The following is a 19,768-nucleotide window of genomic DNA, read 5'->3' on the forward strand; positions in this document are numbered from 1 at the left end:
TACACTGTTAGTGGGAATATTAATTAGTACAATCACCTAGGAAGTGTTTGGCAGTATCTACTATAGTTGAAAACATGCCTCAGTAATTCCAGCATATACCCCCCAAATGTGTATGTATGTGCACCGGAAGATAAGGCCAAGAATGTTCATAGTAGTACTATTCATAATTGCCCCAAGCTAGAAACTACCCAAACACCCATCAATAGTGGAATGGATAAATAGATTGTGGTATATTCACATAACAGACTGAAGTGAAGTGAAAGTTGCTCAATCGTGTCCAACTCTTTGTGACCCCATGGACTATACAGTCCATGGATTTCTCCAGGCCAGAATACTGGAGTGGGTAGCCTCTCCCTTCTCCAGGGGTTCTTCCCAACCCAGGGATCAAACCCAGGTCTCCCGCATAGCAGACGGATTCTTTACCAACTGAACCACAAGAGAAGCCCAAGAACACTGGAGTGGGTAGCCTATCCCTTCTCCAGATATTTCCTGGAATGGAACCAGGGTCTCCAGCATTGTAGGCAGATTCTTTACCAACTGAGCTATCAGGAAAACCCTACAACAGAGTATTATATAGCAACAAAATAAACTTTTGAAAGAGCAAGGATTGCCTGAGGATCCCCAGCTTTCCCAGCCATCAACTGTTTGAGTCTTCCCAGCCTGGGCCCCAGACACATGGGTCAAGAAGCCTTTGAGGTGATCCTGGCTGTAGCCACTGTCTCCAGCTCAAGAAACTCTGAGTGAGGACAGCCCAGTTGAGTCCAGTCAAGCCCCTCTTTTGTGAGCAAAATAATTATGATGACTTTAACTCACTGCTTTAGGGATGGATGTTGCACAGCAATAGGTAACCAGAATAGACATGGAAGTATTTAGAAGAAAAAATAAAACAGAATATGTTAAATTTGTAAGTCTATTTTAAAATGTTTAAGGAAATTTATTTAAATAGATTTGTAAAACTCCTTCTAAAAACTACTGTTTAATATTAGGGTCATAAATAAAGGGAAAGACTTGTAAATTTAATGTAAAAGATTAAGGGCAAATAGATTCTAAAATTTCTACCTACCTAAGTTGAACCTTAATTGAGAAAAATATTTTAAGTAAAACAAGATAAAAACAGTGAAAACTTCTTGTATAGCTAGCTTCATTGATGCTATCAGAAAGTTGAAGGAAACAACATAAGGAAACGAAATGAGTGATTTATTGAGTGCTTACTAGGTGCCACAGCATGTCCTAGGTATTATTGAAATCAACTCATGGAATCCTTACAACCCTATGAAGTGGGTTTTATAATCATCCCTTTACAGATGATGCTCAGAGAGGCTATGTGACTTGCCTGAAATTCTACAGTTAGTAAAGGATAGAATCTGTGCTTTGGCACTTTGGGATGCCTTCTCTTGGAAGGAAGGCTGATGAAGACAAATTTCTAAAAGTCACTTGGGGGCCTTGGTGTGGTTGCAGTGCTGGCATCCTCTGTGTCTGCTCCAACCTTGCCTGTGAGCCTTTCAGTGGGTGAGAAGAGGGGTGTGCACACAAGTGACCATCCTTGAGGATTAACGTGGCCAGAGTAAAGGACGGTCCATTGACCCTTACAGTTCAGGAGTCTGGGTTGGAGCCAAGGGGGCCTGTCCCCTGGACATAACTTCAGAGTAGCTCCGGAGAGGAGTTCTGGAGGCTGTGGAAAAACAGAGGAAGGATTTCAGCACTGTGGCTTGGGATAGCTCACATAACTTCAGAGGGTTCTGTTCAGGTCTTTTTTTCCTCTACAATTTCCCAATATTTTAACTGTATGCAATGTCTAACACAATAGGAGCAGTTGAATTGTTGAATCATTTTCTTCTATAATATTAGGGTGAGTCCGTTTTGAAGTTATATAGTTCAATTCTCTCGTTTTATAGGAGAAGAGATCAAGAGGTCAATTTTGGTTGCTTCCTATGAAGAATCTATAGGACTATACTTCCTATCTAATACTATGGAATGAGTTTTTAAAAAATCTGCATAGAAAACCAGTGAGTTTTATAAAACCCTTGTGTTTTATTTTTACAAAGCAAGGAGTAGGTAAATGAGACCTGTAAAACAGAAATAGAAGAAAAACCTGGGGCTGAGCCCCAAATACAGGCTGCTGTGGTCCTGAGGGGGGAGGGAACTGCTGACTCTAACTTCACTACTTGAACATGGAACCTTGGCAGGTTAAGCAGAGCTACCATCCAGAGACCCAGACCTGGAGACCCAAGGCAGCTCCTGCCAGGCCACCTTCAAGGGCAAGTCTTCTGCCCCAGGAGGCTTTCCAGTGGTTCTGGGGAAAATGTGCTATTTAACAACACTGACAGCTAACAAAGCATCAGAGGGATTTCTGAGGGAAGGAACCTGAATATAGTGTGATGGTGATCTGTCTCCCCTGGGCAAATAAAACAGGTGAAGGTTTGACCATCCCTTAGTTATTCAGGGGCCAAGGAGCTAGTGTGTGTTTTCTCTGGACCTCCAACTTTTTGCTGTTCCTTTTGTTGTCAGGGGATCCTGTTGGTTATTACTTCCCTTGGGAAACCAGACTAGAGGAAATAAGGGGAAATCATGTGTCTCAGAAGGAGTAGGGGGAGGGACTGGGGAGGGAAGTGAGAGTGAGAGAGAAGGGGAGGAATTTGCAAATAACTATACACAGAACCACCCCACTCCAGTACTCTTGCCTGGAGGATCCCATGGACGAGGAGCCTGATGGGCTGCAGGCCATGGGGTGGCTGGGACTCGGACATGACTGAGCAACTTCACTTTCACTTTCACTTTCATCTTTGTAGAAGGAAATGGCGGCCCACTCCAGTGTTCTTGCCTGGAGAATCCCAGGGACGGGGGAGCCTGGTGGGCTGCCGTCTGGGGTCACACAGAGTCGAACACGACTGAAGCGACTTAGCAGCAGCAGTAGCATACACAGAACAGAATTTTAAAATATGTTATACATTAAACTAGGGCTTTACAGCTTAACAAATTGCCTTTGTGTACTTTATCTCAATTACTCTTCAAGCAACCTAATAACATCGACTGAGGCTACCTATTTATTTACTTCTAAATAGTGCTGGATAGTGAAAGTCGCTCATTCGTGTCTGACTCTTTGCGACCCCACAGACATATGGTCCATGGAATTCTCCAGGCCAGAATACTGGAGTGGGTAGCCTTTCCCTTCTCCAGGAGATCTTCCCAACTCAGGGATTGAACCCAGGTCTCTTGCATTGCAGGCAGATTCTTTACCAGCTGAGACACCTTCTCCAGAGGATCTTCCTGACCCAGGAATCGAACTGGGGTCTCCTGCATTGCAGTCAGATTCTTTACCAGCTGAGCTATCAGGGAATCCCATTTACTTACTAGTAGGTATTAATTATCTATGAGACTATTAGCCCTGTTCTGCAGTTAGGGAACTGCTCTTAAAGATAATTATGTGGCAGGACAAGATTCACATCTTAGAATCATTGAATCATAGCATCACAGAATTAGAAGGTACCTTAAAAGCAATAACATAAGGCATCCTTCTCTTGGAGCATGAATCACCTTAAAAAAATCTCTAAGAAGATTTCTTCTAATCATTATTTGAATTCTTCCAGTGATGAGTAACTTACTACTCCTTGAGGCAATCCATTCCCCTTATAGCTTTCAGCCCTTAATTCATCTTTGACCTCAAGAACTTCACCAAATTAAGGTGAAGATATCTTTTTAAAATTTGAAGATATTACTCTTGTCAATCTCTTGCAGATTAAGCATCTTCCAGTCTTTCAGTTGTTACTCGTGATTACTCATAATATGATTACCTGGCACAGTGCCTGAAATACATAGTGGATACACAGTGAATGTTTGTCGAATTGGTTCTCTGGCCTTTGGTAATATGTTCTGGTCCTGGCCTCTTTCCTTGACCACAATTAGCCTCCATGTTGTAATGTGTTTCTCATTTCTTTGTTTATTTAAATAATAAAAAGGGAGCAATATATAGTCCTTATTTTCAAACTATAGTCTTCAAACAATTTGAAAACATAAGCTAACCTGGCCAAATTTTAAACAGCTTTCAGTTAACTTGTGATAATAGACTCAGTAGCTTGACTTAACTGACCACTTCAGAGATGTGATTTAGCATCTCCTGTAAGACATCAAATGAAACATTGTGGAGTGTGTTCATAGAATTAACTGGAAAGATTCTAGTGAAGGCAGGGTTAATGTGAGGTCTAACTGTGAGAGCCTGCATGAATACATTATCATACAGTACTGCCTTGCATGTTAAAAAGTAACAACCAGTTTTGGCTCCGTTCTGGGTACTACCAGGCTGAAAACAGTGCTCTTCAAAAAAAAAAACCAATGCTCCAGTAGAAACACCACTTTTAGTTGGTTTTAAACTGTCTTGGTGTGAGGCACAAGCACTGATGTCAGTGTGATGAAGCTATGTCATTCCCAACAATGCAGAATCCAGTCAGCTTCATGACTCTTTTAAGTTCTGGACCAGAATGAATAGCAATGAGCTTACAGGTTTGGTCACTGAAGAGCCAGGGACTGGATGGCGAATTGTGCCCTGCTTTGGAAAGGAAACAAGTTAAACTGCTACCAGTCTCGAGGCACTATGCTTATCATTACAGTAATAACCATAAAAAGAGTTTAATGACAAATTAGTCAAACCAAATGTCCCAAAATACGATTTGGGGAAAATGTCTCTGGGCTAAATTATCCCATTGTCACAGACTAAAGCTGTCTGAAATTTGGTCAATTTGATCACATTTTCAAGTTGTTCTGAAAACTCTGTGGAAATTCAGTCCAGTCGCTCAGTCATGTCCGACTCTTTGTGACTCCATGAACCGCAGCATGCCAGGCCTCCCTGTCCATCACCAACTCCTGGAGTCTACCCAGACTCATGTTCATCGAGTTGGTGATGCCATCCAGCCATCTCATCTTCTTAGTCATCCCCTTCTCCTCTTGCCCCCAGTCCCTCCTAGCATCAGGGTCTTTTCCAATGAGTCAACTCTTTGCATGAGGTGGCCAAAGTATTGGAGTTTCAGTTTCAGCATCAGTCCTTCCAATGAACACGCAGGACTGACTTCCTTTAGGATGGACTGGTTGGATCTCCTTGCAGTCCAAGGGACTCTCAAGAGTCTTCTCCAACACCACAGTTCAAAAGCATCAATTCTTTGGCATTCAGTTAACACAGAGTTTTTTCCTTTCTATTACTTAAACCAAAGACGATTCTAATACCTTCTCTCTTTATACTCCAAATACTAGTAAGTATAAAGAAAGTGAGTTATATTAGCAGTTTTCTCATTGTGAACCTCAGAAAAGGCTGAATTTGGGAAGAAGCCTTTTTTTCAATAGTATTAAGGGTAGAGGACCTGAGAGACAGAGGTGGGACCACCTTGCATGTGAACATCTCACCTACCATGCCTTTCACATGGTAGGTGAGATTCTTCACAGGTACAGAATGGAGAGAACTTCTAGTCAAGCAGGATCCTGCCCCCAGCAGAGAGGAGGACAGCCAAGTCACAAGAGAAATCATAGTGAAATACGGCAGCAAGTTCTTGCTGGAAGACACTGATGTCTGGGGCCTTGTGTCCATTATAACGTTGCCTGACTGCTTTTTTTTCCTCCTCTGAACAGTTCATCATTTTCCTTCTCACATAAACCCAGGAGGGCTTTGGAGGGGCCAGCTGGGTCAACACATTCATGTGAAGAAAGTAAGGTTCAGTGAGATTGTGTGCTTTGCAAACAGTAGTAGAGCCAGACATAGCAACCAGGACTTTGGGCTCCTGGTGCAGGTCGCTTATCTAAAGCACTGCCTGCCTGTTAACGTTTGGGAAAACTCATGCATGAAATGTGGAGCCCTCAAAGAAGAGAATTTTCACATCTTCACTTGAATGGTTTTCTTTATAGGCAGAGGGAGAGGTCCTGATCTTGGAAAAGTCAGGATTAAAAATTAAGTTGGGTATATAGGGCAGTTTAAGAAGAAGAGATAGAGCAAGACAGGAAGTGGAGGAAACAGGAAGAAGGCACCAGAGAGATAAATACATAAATAGTCAAATGGGATCAACGTGGAGGAAAAGTATAAAGAGGGGAAATTAACGGAGAAGAAGAAGAAATGGGCCTTTTTCTTCTTAAAAGCAGCACACTGAGGAAACCAAGGACTGAACAGATATCAGAAGGAGAGGAGAAAGAGGAGAACAAATCGAGCCAGGAAAAGAGAAGCAGGCAGAAGAGGAGAACACAGGGAGCTGTATGAGTTCAGAGTGTGTGCAGGCGGGCAGGTATGGGGACAAAGAGAGGGGCCCAGAGGACAGAATTCATGCACACTGGTGGGGGTAGGCTAGTCGGGAGGTGACTGTCAGCACAGTGGCGGAGGGACAGCGGGAGAGGACAACACAAGTGGAGGCGGTCAAGAAAGGGATCTGCTAGATGCTATTAATTTCATATCCATGAAACCAAATAGCTAATCTTTTATTACTCACCTCTCTTGCCTCCTTCATCGTTTATATGATTTGCTTTTCAAACTGTACAAACATACACTCACTCAACCTCAAAGTACCCTAGATGCCTTCCTACCTGAAATAGTTTCTTGGGAAAACAGTGTTTCCTAAAGAATGATTAATCTCTTAACCACCCCTCCCCGACCTGGAAATGTCTTCCAAATTGAGAACAGTGGTATTTTCCTCAGGAAAAGCCAGGCCTGCACCATGGTTGGGTGGAGTCCTAGAGGAAAATGTCACAGCATTGTGACAGCAGTCAGGGGAAACACGAAACCCATTTCCTAGAACTGCTCAGCACAGCCTTTTATGTACACTCTCCTGAGCTGTACACACACTCTCCTATGTGTTAGGCCCACCAGAATCACGCCCACTCTACCTCTCACAGTTAAAATTTTCTAGGAAAGTCATCCTATCATAGTAACATTCACTCAGCAGTGTCCAGTCCTGTGCCTGAGCAACACACTCTCCACTGGGTCAGAGGACAGCAAGGTGGACACATTTTCCTCCCAGTGTCATTAGCCTCCAATCACAAGCCTCTTTGAAATAGGGGCGATTTTAACAGAAGTGCCTGTCCAATCCAGGCTAAATAATGACTGCTTTCTGGAGCTGACTGTGTGCCAAGAAGAATCATTAGTAATTTGAGCTATGCCAGCTTTTTAAAGTATTCTTCAAAATGCACGCCATAATAAAATACCCTTTAGCCTTAAATGTGACCTTGGTTATTAGCACAACTTTGAAAAAAAAATAGTTAGCAACCTATCTGCTTGATCAAATGTCAACCAGCCAGACAGCTTTTAAAAGCAATCACAATTAATAAGGGATGAGATTTAAAAAAAAAAAAAACCCTCATGCCTTTCATGCACCAGGAGTGAGTTGCTATCTGCAAGCCTGGGTTAATGCCACTTTCTGGGAGTCCTCTGAGAGGACAGGCTCCATGAAATTATTTTTTGCCCTTACAAACCAAGTTAAGGCCAGCTGTTGGCAAGACTGCAGCAACTGCCTTGTGAGTACTTACGCAGGGTCCTGAGCCGGGTGGCTGTGCCCATGTTAGCTCTCCCCTCACCTCATGTACTCCCCATCACTCTTATAATCCATGAATGATTCTGATCCCGACACCTCCTCAAAATCCTCCAGAACCAGACTGGTGGAGTCCTCACCCAGGACGCCGCTGTCGGGCCTGGACATTCTGACCCAGGGAGGAGGTGCAGGAGAGCTGGTGACCAGTGGAGGTGGGGAGCTAGGGGGTGTTTGCTGGACAGACGTGTGCAGGGCCTGAGGAGGGGATGCGGCTGGCCCACGGACTTCCTCATCATCCTTCTCAGACTCTGGTCTTGCATCTGGGGCAGCAGGACCCAGGACGTGGTAGAGGCTGGGGAGACGGATGTCAAAGCGTAGCCCAAACTTAGCAAAGAGCTTGTCATTGAGAGCGTAGAGCTTCTCTGAGATGTCATAGCCCAGCAGGACCGAGAAGAGGCGAGAGATGTATCGCTCTTTGGTCAAAAGGAGGTGGAGATTTTTCCGGGGCCAGGAAATGTAGCTACATTCAGTCTCAGCTGTCAGAGTGACCTGAAAGGGGTCAGGGGCAGAAAGTGAAGGTTGAAACTTAAAAATGTGTCCAAGCTTAGTACAGAGATATATACAGTTTATTTGGCAAACAGCTGCACTTTGCACTTCTCCTGAAGAAGCTGTTGAAGTACCTCTCCAGGGCCTTGCCTTGCAGAGGTCCAATGAATAACTTTCATTGTGTGCACTGATATGGTAGGAGGGGTGGAATATAGGGGGTGGTCTTGTGAAGAGCCCTAAGATCACCTTCTGGAACCTCACTGTCCACCTCCAGTCTCCTCAGCTCTCATGCACTGTGTTCCATGGCTGATCCCACTAATGGCTGCAGAAGGTTCTGGGCCTGTTGTGATTACAGGAGAGAAGAGGGGCCTCCTGGTGCTCAGAAGAAACGTCAGGATGCTGATGACAGTTTTTAAGGATAAAAGATAATATATTGGAGTTGGGACACAAAAAAGAATTGGGAAGAATTTCAGTGAGAAGAGAGCCTCTGATCAGGCATGCCAGGCTGCATCAAGTGGACAGAATGCTGGCCTGGTCTTCAGGCCTATGAGACGCTCTTGACTTGGGCCCTACAAGTAACCAAATGGATCTGATGACTAAATTCAGAAAAGGGGCACAGAGGAAAAGGAACTCTTTTTTGGGGGGGTGAGGTGCCTTGTAGCTTACAGGATCTTAGTTTCCTAACCAAAGATAGAACCCGTGCCCTCTGCATCAAGAGCACAGAGTCTTAACCCCTGGACTACCAGGGAAGTCTCAAGAGGCACTCTTAAGAACATGAAGTGGAAGGATACCTCACTCTTCATTTATATAGACATCTAGTAATTTCTGTGTACTCAGCTATGTGCCCATGGTGCACAGCTAAGTCACACTTGCAGGGTCAGTAATGTGTGCACAGCACAGAGCAGGTGCTTGATAAATCTTGTTAATAATGAGTGGTAAAGATAGGTTTCAAATGCAAACATTCTTAGGATAGTAAAGGAAAAGTGCGTAGAATCACACAATTCTTTATACCCTGTCCTAAGTACTTTAAAAGTGAGCAGGTTGGCAGAGCTTAAGATGAAGATTCATGAATGGAGACAGTGGAAATGAGAAGGAGGACAGCAGCTAACATTTATTGAGAGTGACCATGTACCAGTGTTAAGTGCTTTATGTGGGTTGTCTCATTAAAGGAGGGGTTGGCTTTCTAAACATTCTTTATCAGAGATCATATATATAATCCTTTTATTTCATTGCTCCCAGAACACACACTCTGCTCCCCTCCTCCCCTTCCCATCTGCAGTACCCCTTTTCTGTTTCCTTCCTTCATTTCCTTCTCTCCCTCCCCCACCCCTCAGTCATCAGCACTCAAGTCAGGGCCTAAATTGCCTCATCAAGACCAGAAACAAGTTTCAAGTTCCAGCTTTACCAGCTGTGTGACATCAGATAAATTGCTTAATCTCTCCAGACTTGTTGCCTCATGAGAATACTGGTCCTCACAATCCATCTGTTACTAATTTGACTCAGCAAGTAGTTGTCGCATCTACCATAACCTGTACTTTCAGTGTACTTACTAACAATTCCCAAACAAGAAATCAGGGTGCTGCACATGAAGTGGGTACACATGAGAGCTAATAAGGATGCAAGCAGTCTCCTCAAAGCTGAACACAAAAGACTGTGGGCATTCTTGCAAATACACTGCTACTTCTTCCATCTTAAATCAAAATTTTAAAATCAAAATCTTTTTTCCTTCACTTTAGTTCCTTGGTTAGCTATCACTCCATTGATTTGCTCTCCTTTTCAGCAAAACTCCATGAAAAAGTTGTCTATACTTGGCTGTTACCAATTCCTCTCCTCGCATTCTCTCTCTTCAGTCAGCAAGGCTTTGCCCCAGTGGTCTACAAACTGTTCCTGGGAAGGTCACCTATGACTTCTACATTGCTGAGTCTGATGATCAATTTTCACAGCATTCAATCCCTTCTCTTTGATATTCTTTACTTGCTCCCAGGATGCCACACTCTCCTGGTATAACGTCCAGATTAGTCCCTTTCAGCTTCTTTTGCTGCTTTTTACCCCCTTCAACTTCTAAACACTAGAGTACCCCAAGGTTAATGGATTCTTGAATCCCTTTTCTGTCTGCACTCACTCACTGGTGATCTTGTCCAATGTAACAGCTTTAAATATCATCTGTAGGCTAATGACTCCCTAACTTACTCTCAAGCTCAGACCTTGTTCCTTGACTCCAGACTCAAGTAAGGAACTGCCTACACAGTGTCTGTATTTAAATGTCCATAGATGACGTAAATCTAATACCTCCCAAACTGGACTTCTCTCTCTTCTCCCAAAGCCAATACTATCTGCAGCCTTCCTTATCGCATTTGATAGCAACTCCATTCTTCCAGTTTCTCAGGTCAGAAGTCTTAGAAGTTTTCTTGATCCTCTTTCTCTCACATACTACATCCAATGTGTTAGGAAATCCTTTTGGCTGTATTTAGCAAATATACACTCTGGCCCTAGATGACATGTCTCCTTATCACCTCTCTGACTTCCTCTCCTGCTCTTCATTCCCCTCCCTCTCCCTGTTCCAGACTCATTGACCTTCTTTCTGGACCTCAAATATGCTAGTCTCTCTCACACCCAGCTTTTGCACTGGCTCTCCCCTCTGTCTAATATGCTATTCCTCCAGATATTCTCAGAGCTCATACTGCCAATCACCTCAGATCTTTGCTCAAATGTCACAGGTTCAACAAAGACTTCCATGAGATCCTCAATTACAATTGCAACTACAGTTGACCCTTGAGCAACAGAGGTTTGAACTGTGTGGATCCATTTAAATGGGGATTTTTTTTTTTCGATAGTAAATACCTGAAGTACTATACAATTGGCCGATTGGTTAAGTCTGAGGATGTGGAAGCCTAGATCTGGGGGAACTGTATATTTGGAGGTTGGACTATAAATTATGGGCTTCCCTAGTAGCTCAGCTGGTAAAGAATCCGCCTGCAATGCAGGAGACCGCAGTTCAATTCCTGGAGACGGGAAAGGCTACCCACTACAGTATTCTGGCCTGGAGAATTCCATTGACTGTATAGTCCATTTGGTCTCAAAGAGTCAGACACTATTGAGCGACTTTCACTATAAATTATACGTGGATTTTCTACTGTGTGAAAGGTTGGTACCCCTACCTCCTGTGTTGTTGAGGAGTCAATTTTATCTCTCCCTTATACTATTCTATTTTTTTACTATAATTTATTATTTTTAACATATTACATAATTTACTTATTCATAATTTCTATGACTAATTTTTTGTTTCACCTATTAGAATGTGAATTGCATGAAGGCAGGGACCTTCATCTGTTCCGTTGACTGATACACTCTGAGCACCTTTAATAGTGCCCAGGTGGTAATTCCCTAGCAATCCAGAGGTTAAGACTCCATACTTCACTGCAGGGGGTAGGGGTTCATGAATCATGGGTTCAGTCCCTGGTCGGGGAACTAAGATCCCACATTCTTTGTGATGTGGCCAAAAATAAAACCAAACAAAAACAAACCATATAGTGCCCAGGTTACTGTAACAGCTCAGCAAATGTTACTGAAATGAGTGAATGAATCAGGTAAAAACTACTAATCTTGTATGTTGCAAAATAACTTGATGTTGTTTTCTCATGCCCAGTATAAAAGCCTTCCTAAATATCTTCAGAAACCAATGGATTGACTGGTTTGACCAGGTTTTTCTTTAACCATCACCTTCGAAGCTAGTTGAATGGATTAAATGATATGATATACATAAACAGACCTTGAGTCCAGTAAAACATGATTCTAATTAGAGAAATAATGCTGATTTCCATGTGATGGCTCCCATGCTATGTTCTTGGTGACTTATGAGAGGGTCGCGGTGTTTAACAGTCAATAAATTCTTCATTGAATTCTTGAGAGGTGTGATGGAATGTTGATTCTCTTGTGGCAAACTCAATAAGAATTATGATTCAGTCACTGTGGATTCCCTATTAGTCAACAAAGACTATGCAAATGCAAAGGCAAGGACAAGATGAACTACAACCCGAGACAACACTTGACATTTGCAAAGAGGAAATGGGACTTCGCAGAGCTAAGAGCAAGTGTGTGGATCTCAAGGCTCCCAGTGGAGGTGCATACTAAAAATACAAATGGAAGAAATGTGACGGTCCTTACATCCCTCTCAGATGCTGAGAGGCCATCTGGGGTCATAGCCCTTCCTTTCAAGCATAACTAAGGGGAGGACACCCGGCTTATCCACCACCTGTTTCTCAGTTTCAGTGTCAGAAACAGAGCCTGGTCTGGCTGGCTCAGGACCTGACTCAGCCCTCCTGAAGGTTCTTGTGGCTCTGAGGGAGTTCTCAAAGGTGACTGCTGAGCCGCTTGGAGAGGATGTGAGTGTGTGGTGGGGGAGGCACATGTTCAGAGGGGGGTCTGCGACTGATGGTCCAGGCAGTGGGATTAGGACTGCCCCTCAGGCTCTGTCCTCACAGAGCCAAGAGTCAGGGTGGGGCGGAAGCAGGCCCAGCCACATGTGTCTATTTCGGGGCTGGCGTAAACGCTCGCCTGAAGAACTTCCTGACAGAACTGACAGGAGACAGAGGGAACCCAGTACTGGCGAACTGTCTGGACAGGGGAGTCCCTATAATGGTGTATGTGTGTAAACTCCACTCTCCTGGTAACCCCCCATTTTAAAAAAGAATAGAATAGTGGTGTCGGGCAACTTGGTTTTGCCACTTTCTAGATGAAGAGCTTGGGCAAATTACTCGAGGTTTCTGAGCCTTAGTTTCCTCATCTGTTAAACAGGTTAATAACAATATAATGTAATAATTGTCCATAATAATTATTTTATTATAAACAGGTAATAACAATCCAGAGGACTGTGGTGAGAGTCAATAAGGCAATAAAATAGGTAGTGCCTGTCACATGCTAGCCATACAGTAAGTGAGAACTACAAAGAAGGCAACTGAAATCTGAAGGACTGACAGAGCAGAGAGGAGGGCCGGAGCAGACAGGCCCTGACCTTAGACTGTGTATGTGATGCCCTCTGGAGCATTCTGAGATACCAATGGCCTACTGCCAAGGCAGCTCAGTGAAACTTTACTGAACACCTACTACTGTGTACAAAGTATTGCCCTTTGGAGCCTGGAGATGGAGAGGAAAAGCCCAGATTTCTACGTCAAGGAATTTACTATGCAAAAGACAGAAAACCAAATTGTACACGTGTGCAGTTAGCATAGTAAAAGGAATAGGAGAGGCATGCAGGCAATGTGCGGGGGTGGAAGCTGGTGAGGTCAGTCTGGGCAGGCTTCAGAGGAAGTGAGATGCCATAGCCACCTCTTGATGAGGGAAGTGCCTTTTGGATAGAGGCAACATTAGGGGCCAAGGCACGGCCGTGTAAAACAATGTGGTAATTTAGGGAAGTGCTAGTAATTCAGCGTGGCTGGTGTGAGCAGGAAGTGTAGGAAAGGGCTGGAGATGTGGCTCCAGGATATCACTAAAGGTCTTAAGTTACTCTCTAAGGAGTGAGGGCTTTTATCCTGTGGTCACTGGGGTCTTCTGGAAGAGTTTTAGGCGTAGGAGTGACATGGCCCCCCTTCCAGGGATCAGTACCTCCCTACCCTACCCCTCCTCTGCCAGGCACTTTTTCCACTGGAGGAGAGTACTCCCACCTCAAGCATCATAATGGCAGTAGTTCAAAGGTCTGACAAAAGAGAGGAGAGATGGAAGCACGGATATTGCTGGGTTGCAGTGGGATGGGCTGCGGCAGCGCTGCCATGGGGCTGCCTATTACCTGGAACACCCCCTCCTCAGAGGGACGCAGCGATTCCCACTCGGGAGAGTCCATGAACTGGTAAGGAAAGATGTAGTGCAGAAACTGCCCGTCCTGGCTCACACGAACCCTGGCAAAGGGAGAGAAGAGACTGTGTGGGAAAAGAGAAGTGGCTACCCAAAGCTTCTCCAGAGTTTAAATTACATGTTAAAAGAGTGGAAAATGACTAGGATCCAAAATGGGCTTTTTCCTCTTTTACCTAGAAAACTCAAAGTCTCAGTTTCAACCTCTCTTCTAAAATCAGTTGTACTGGGAAAGAAAGTGTTTATTGAACAAAGGGGGCAGATCAACAAGCTCTCTAAGGTACATCCTGTCCAACTGGGAGGAGCTATTGTTCCACTTTTTCTGGAGCTTAATTGTTAAAAAAAAAAAATATATGTTTGGAGAAACTTCTGTGTTCCTGGAAGTCTGGGAACCTGGAGATGATCTGGTTGTTTTTTTTTTTTTCCTTTTTTACTCTTCAACTGCACTGCGTGGCAACTGCTGGACCACCAGGGAAGACCCAATAATCTGATTCTTACCTTTCAGGATTTCACGATTTAGTGGAAGTCACAGGCACATAAATAATTAGCTGTAAGTCAACATGTGCTATTGTGAGACAGGAGACTAGAAGAGGGAGAGAGCTTAGTTCTCTCCAAGTGGCAGATTTCTCAAAGATAACATTTGAGCTGATTTCTGAAGGATGTATAGGATATTGAGAAGCAGATCAGAATGCAGATGAGGATCTGAGAAATCCAGTGTGGAATTCTGTTTTCCAATATCAGCTTTTCCCCTTCCTCTATAGTACAGGAACTTTTTTAGCAGGGCTCATGACTGCCCAGCCAGACTATGTTTCTCTACTTCCCTTGCAGCTGAGTAGAGCCATGTGATTAAGTTCTGGCCAAGGGGATATTAGCACTCCATATCTTGCTCCCAGTGAATGCCTAGATATATATGTATATGTGCAAATTACCAAAGACCACTATCAATTAAACAACTTTATGTATTACCTGAGAACTTAAAGATGGAAAACAGAAAGGAATGTAGGTCTTAAACCAAGCCAAGAATGTGGTGTCAGCCTACACTCTCTGATGGCAGAAACACACTTGCTTCTACAAGACCTATCAATATGTGTAGATAGCCATCAGAACTTACCTGAGTAATGAAAGGATGCAAGAGAAAATGAAGTGCCATGTGCTCCTACCTCATGGTCTTCACATATTCTGTTCCCTCCAGCTGCCTCTCTTCCCAATCTGCACCTTCTCCTCAGGCCTCAGCTTACACATTCCTTCCTCTAGGAAGTCTCATCTGGCCCCCCAGAAAATTTAGGTCCACTGCTTATATGCTCTCATTGCACTTTGCTTTGCTCCTTGGAATTAGTGGCTAGAGTCATGAATTAGTGACTCTCTTGATAGACTGTATGTAAATTCCATGAGTACAAGGGAAATATTTTTCATTTTTTAACAAGAGATCCCTAGTCTCTAGCTCACTCAATAAATATTTTTGGAAATGGGGAGGGAGGAAGGAAGGGAGAAAGGAAAGGAAGAGGGATGGAAAGATCAAACAAATGAACTCACTGTGTCACCATAAAGGGGGCCAAAACCTCAAGGAAAAGCTTCTCGAACAAATGAAGAAAGACAAAAGGAGAGAATGAAGTTGCTGCGATACATATCAGATCCTCCCATCCTTCATCCTCTTCCCATGCAAGGAATCTGGCCATCCAAGCAAGCCACTGAGGAGGGACAAGACTTTGCAGTGTGAGTGACATCTAATGAGGGGCTTTCCAGGTGGCTCAGTGGTAAAGAATCCACCTGCCAATGCAGGAGATGTGGGTTCAGCCCCTGGGTATTTTGTTTTGTTTTCCTTTGATTTTGCAGTTTCAATCCCTGAATTGGGAAGATCTCCTGGAGAAGAAAATGGCAACCCACTCCAGTATTCTTGCCTGGGAAATCCCATGGACAGAGGAACCTACAATCCATGGAGGCTCCAGAGCAGGCTATAATCCATGGTGTTGCAAAAGAGTTGGACATGACTTAGTGGCTACAACAACAACATCTAATGAGCCTGCATGGCTCCCTGAAGCCATTCACATTGTATACTATATTCTTTATCATTTGAGTCTCTTCTTCCTCTTTGATCTCCTGACAACAGGCTATTTCCCCCTCCGTGAACAGCTTGGAGACCTGACTGCCTCTTCAGGAGGCTGTGCACATGGGAGTTCAAACTTGGGGTTGTATATGAGAGAAAGTCTCCAACAGTAAGCACAGCTTAACAGGGTGATGGACTTTGAAGAAGTCACTTTGCCTTTCTGAGTCTTGAAAGGTACTGATTGCATTATGAAAGTAAAACAAAAAGGATGTCTGAGGTTTTAGCAAAGGGCTCCAGATGAGTTATGCAGGTGAGCTGGGGAGGTCTCCATCCGAAGCCCCCACTTCTCAGCATGGAGTTCTATTCTGTTGCTTCAAGGTGTTTGGTACCTCACCAGTCAAAGATAATGATGATTCTCCTTTAAAGTCAGAGGCTGGTTATAGACTAAAAGTCCTTTCCTCAGCTCCAACTTAGCAAAGTTGAGACAGGATGATGTTGAAAGATATCAAAACAAAATTCTTATTTCAAATCTTGAAAAGCAAGAAAAATATTGAAATTTCTAACTTTTAACTTGAGTTTTTGATGCTAAGTATACTAGGAAATGGAGAAGGAAATGGCAACCCACTCCAGTACTCTTGCCTGGAAAATTCCATGGATGGAGGAGCCTGGTAGACTACGTCTATGGGATTGCAAAGAGTTGGACACAATTGAGCAACTTCACTTTCTTTCTTTCTACAGTTCCTTTTGGAGAAGGAAATGGCAACCCACTCCAGTGTTCTTGCCTGGAGAATCCCATAGATGGAGGAGCCTGGTGGGCTACAGTCTATAGGGTTGCAAAGAGTCGAACACAACTAAGCGACTAACACACACACACACACACACACACACACACACACACACACACACACACGGAAAAGGGCTTCACGGGTTGCTCAGCTGGTAAAGAATTCGCCTGCAATGCAGGAGACCTAGGTCTGACCCCTGGTTGGGAATATTCCCTGAAGGAGGGTATGCAACCCACTCCAGTATTCTTGCCCAGAGAGTCCCCATGGATAGAGGAGCCTGGCAAGCTACAGTCCAGGGGGTCACAAAGAGTTGGACACAACTGAGTGACTAGCACAGCGCATACTAAGATAAACCACACTGAGGGGCCAGGCCCCTCTCTCTTCACAGGAACCTGGTCTTCTACGAGTTCATGATAAATCTATCATATAAAAGATACCTGAACCATATAATAATTATTATGCCCTTCCATAAATGAGCACCATACAGTGCAGTGGGTGTTTCTCCTACCTGTCTTAATCCCCTCCTTGGAATGGAGATGCTAGGAGATGCAAACAATATCATGGGTCTCATGAAAGAGCATGTGTCCTAAACTGTCCTTATTTTAAGCATGGAATTGTAGGTGGCAAACATTTTGGCGATAGTCATAATATATTTGTATCTACATGTGCATTTGTTTACAAATAATTTCATTTATTTATACTTCAACCATAAATGAAATGAAACATCACAAAATCTCATAGCTCATTCAACCCAGGACCTCAGTGTCCAAACAAAATTAACATATGTATACATTATACTTTGATTCTATACATTAATACATAAATGCATGGTAACAACATTACTACTAGTAGTAGTTGTGGTAGTACCATCATCATCAATGTCAAAGTCTTTTTCCCCACTGGCAATCTTATTTAGTTTCTTTCTTTCTTTTTTTCTTTCCCCCTTTTCTTTCTTTCCTTTGAATCACTGCATTCTTCTGGTCTCAAAAAAGAGAAATTAAGGACAAAGTTTTTAAATACTTGTTTTCCACAGAACCAGTCCAAGTATATGCCAGGTTAAAATGCTTACTGTCAGATGCTCAGCTGCACATATAAGTCCCACTAGGGCAATATTTCAAAGAATTCACAATTTACTACCAAATGTACAGCGCAAAGCTACATAGTATTTGTTCAGAAGAGATCAGTCAATGGCCAACATTCACATGCAGGCTGATCCTGACAAAGCCCGTTTTGCTGAGGTCTGACTGTCAGCCTCCTTACAAGGTGTCAGCCAGGTGTCTCCACCATATCCTCAAAGAGACACACATGGGCATCACTGCTCTCCCCTCACTGTCTGGCCCTCAGATTTACAGCACTTTACTTCTTGGTCTGTAGGAATCTCAATAGAACAATTTGGAATGGAAATGTGGACAAGGGTAACCTGCTCCATTGTTGTTGTTGTTGTCACTAAGGTGTGTCTGACTCTTTTACAACTGCATGAACTGTAGCCTGCCAGGCTCCTCTGTCCATGGAATTCCCCAGGCAATAACACTGGAGTGGGTAACCATTTCCTTCTCCAGGGGATCTTCCCGACCCAAGGACCAGATCTACATCTACTTCACTGGCAGGCAGGTTCGTTACCACTGAGCCATCAGGGAAGCCCATTCCTGCTCCATACCGGGGTGTATACAGAATGCTTTACCACAGAATCTGTATAGATATCCCCCAATATCTCTGATGTCCTGGAGGGAGCAGGGGTCACTAAAAATCTCCTATTTTGGCACTGTTCCTTACACATAGTTGGCACTTAGCAAAGGTTGAATGCATATGGAAGAAACTAATTAGTCTTATTGAAATGTTCAGTTTTCCAAAGCTTACAGAGATATTGCTGCAGTTTAGGCATGACATGCTGGCGTGGTGTAGTCATTTTAGAGCCAGGGTCAAGAAACATTCACCCCACACCTCCCAGCAGCAAGTATATTCACAATTTTTCCTGCCAACCATGAGCTAGTTTCCTCATGAAAACTATTAAGAAAGGGGAAGCAAGTACATGCTTAGAAAAATCTATTTTGGTTTGTTTGACTCGCCACATCCTTCCTCAATGGAAGAGATACGAAATGGAAAGGGAGGCACTGGGAAACGAGAAGTGTGGGCGTGGGGAAGAAATGCTGGGTACTGACAGAGTGGCTTACCGGCCAGAGAGCAGCAGGGACAGGCGGTCAATGGGCGTCTCGCCCTCCACGGCATAGGTCTGCTCCGTGGCCAGAGTCAAGACCTGCTCCTCGCAGCAGCGCACGATCTCCTTGTACGCTGGCAGGGGCACCTGCAGGGGCAGGCACAGCGTCTTGTAGAGCAGCTCCAGCTCCTCGGGGAGGGTGTCCTCACGCAGGCGGTACACCAGGTGTGCCAGCTGGAGCACGCAGGCCGCTGCCAGCAGGACGCTCCAGAGAACAATGTCCAGGCCGCAGGCACCGAACCAGCCCCAGAGCACACAGCACAGGTAGCCTGTGCCCAGGAAGCCAAGCAGGTAGAAGCACCCGTACACCCCGCTGCCACCCATGAAGCCCAGGAGCAGGAAGCAGTTGGCCAGGTGGAAGACAGCCCCTTCCAGGTCCTGCCTCCAGGCAATGCACAGTGGCCCGTGCCAGGGGAGCTGACCCTCCATGCTGCCGTTGCTGCTCATCTTCGGGTCTCAAAGCCTGTCGGGCTCTAAGACTGTCCCCACATGGGAAATTCAGGAAATGGGTTAGCCTGTCCTCCCAATTGTCGTCTCACCTCCGGCTTCTCCCCGCCGACTCCACCTTGCTTGGGAGGAATGTTTCCAGAAGCTTTGGGAATGAATAGCAAAACATCATATACTTCATGGAGAACTGAAAACTTTTCTTTCTCTTTCCCTCAGTAAGGCTCTGGCCCTCCTGGCAAAGCTCTGGTGAGTGTGCTCAGCGCCAGGTTTCTTAGAACAGTCTTCACATTTGACTCTTGGCAGGAAATCTAACTCGTCCTGAGAAAAAGATAGGACTATGGGGCTGAAAGCTTCAGCAGTGAGGGATAATAAAGCAGCCACATCCTGCTCTCTG

General features: G+C 44.3%; 1 protein-coding gene across 2 annotated transcripts; it reads right to left on the reverse strand.

Annotated features, from left to right (window-relative positions):
• Nucleotides 1-991: 991 nt before the first annotated feature.
• Nucleotides 992-19,768, reverse strand: POPDC2 (popeye domain containing 2). 2 transcript variants are annotated; one of them, XM_065942761.1, is made up of 4 exons: nt 18,884-19,768; nt 13,822-13,930; nt 7,634-8,042; nt 992-1,672 (listed from the first exon to the last, which is right to left on the reverse strand). In XM_065942761.1, exons 1-4 carry the CDS (start codon nt 19,372-19,374, stop codon nt 1,587-1,589), a joined length of 1,095 nt encoding a protein of 364 aa, XP_065798833.1. In that variant the 5' UTR covers nt 19,375-19,768; the 3' UTR covers nt 992-1,586. The 2 variants fall into 2 exon arrangements, with proteins under 2 accessions (XP_065798833.1, XP_065798832.1); XM_065942760.1 differs by having other exon boundaries at nt 7,492-8,042.

The sequence above is a fragment of the Muntiacus reevesi genome, chromosome 8, assembly GCF_963930625.1.
Source record: "Muntiacus reevesi chromosome 8, mMunRee1.1, whole genome shotgun sequence".
NCBI classification, from domain to species: domain Eukaryota; kingdom Metazoa; phylum Chordata; class Mammalia; order Artiodactyla; family Cervidae; genus Muntiacus; species Muntiacus reevesi.

What these genes read in the sequence shown, in the direction of transcription:
- POPDC2 (XM_065942760.1), bottom strand. Translation starts at nt 19,374, where the DNA reads ATGAGCAGCAACGGCAGCATGGAGGGTCAGCTCCCCTGGCACGGGCCA. An exon ending in TCCCTGCTGCTCTCTGGCCG is followed by an intron (nt 13,931 to 18,883) that starts GTAAGCCACTCT and finishes TCCCTTTGCCAG; the next exon opens with GGTTCGTGTGAGCCAGGACG. An exon ending in CTGAGGAGGGGGTGTTCCAG is followed by an intron (nt 8,043 to 13,821) that starts GTAATAGGCAGC and finishes GACCCCTTTCAG; the next exon opens with GTCACTCTGACAGCTGAGAC.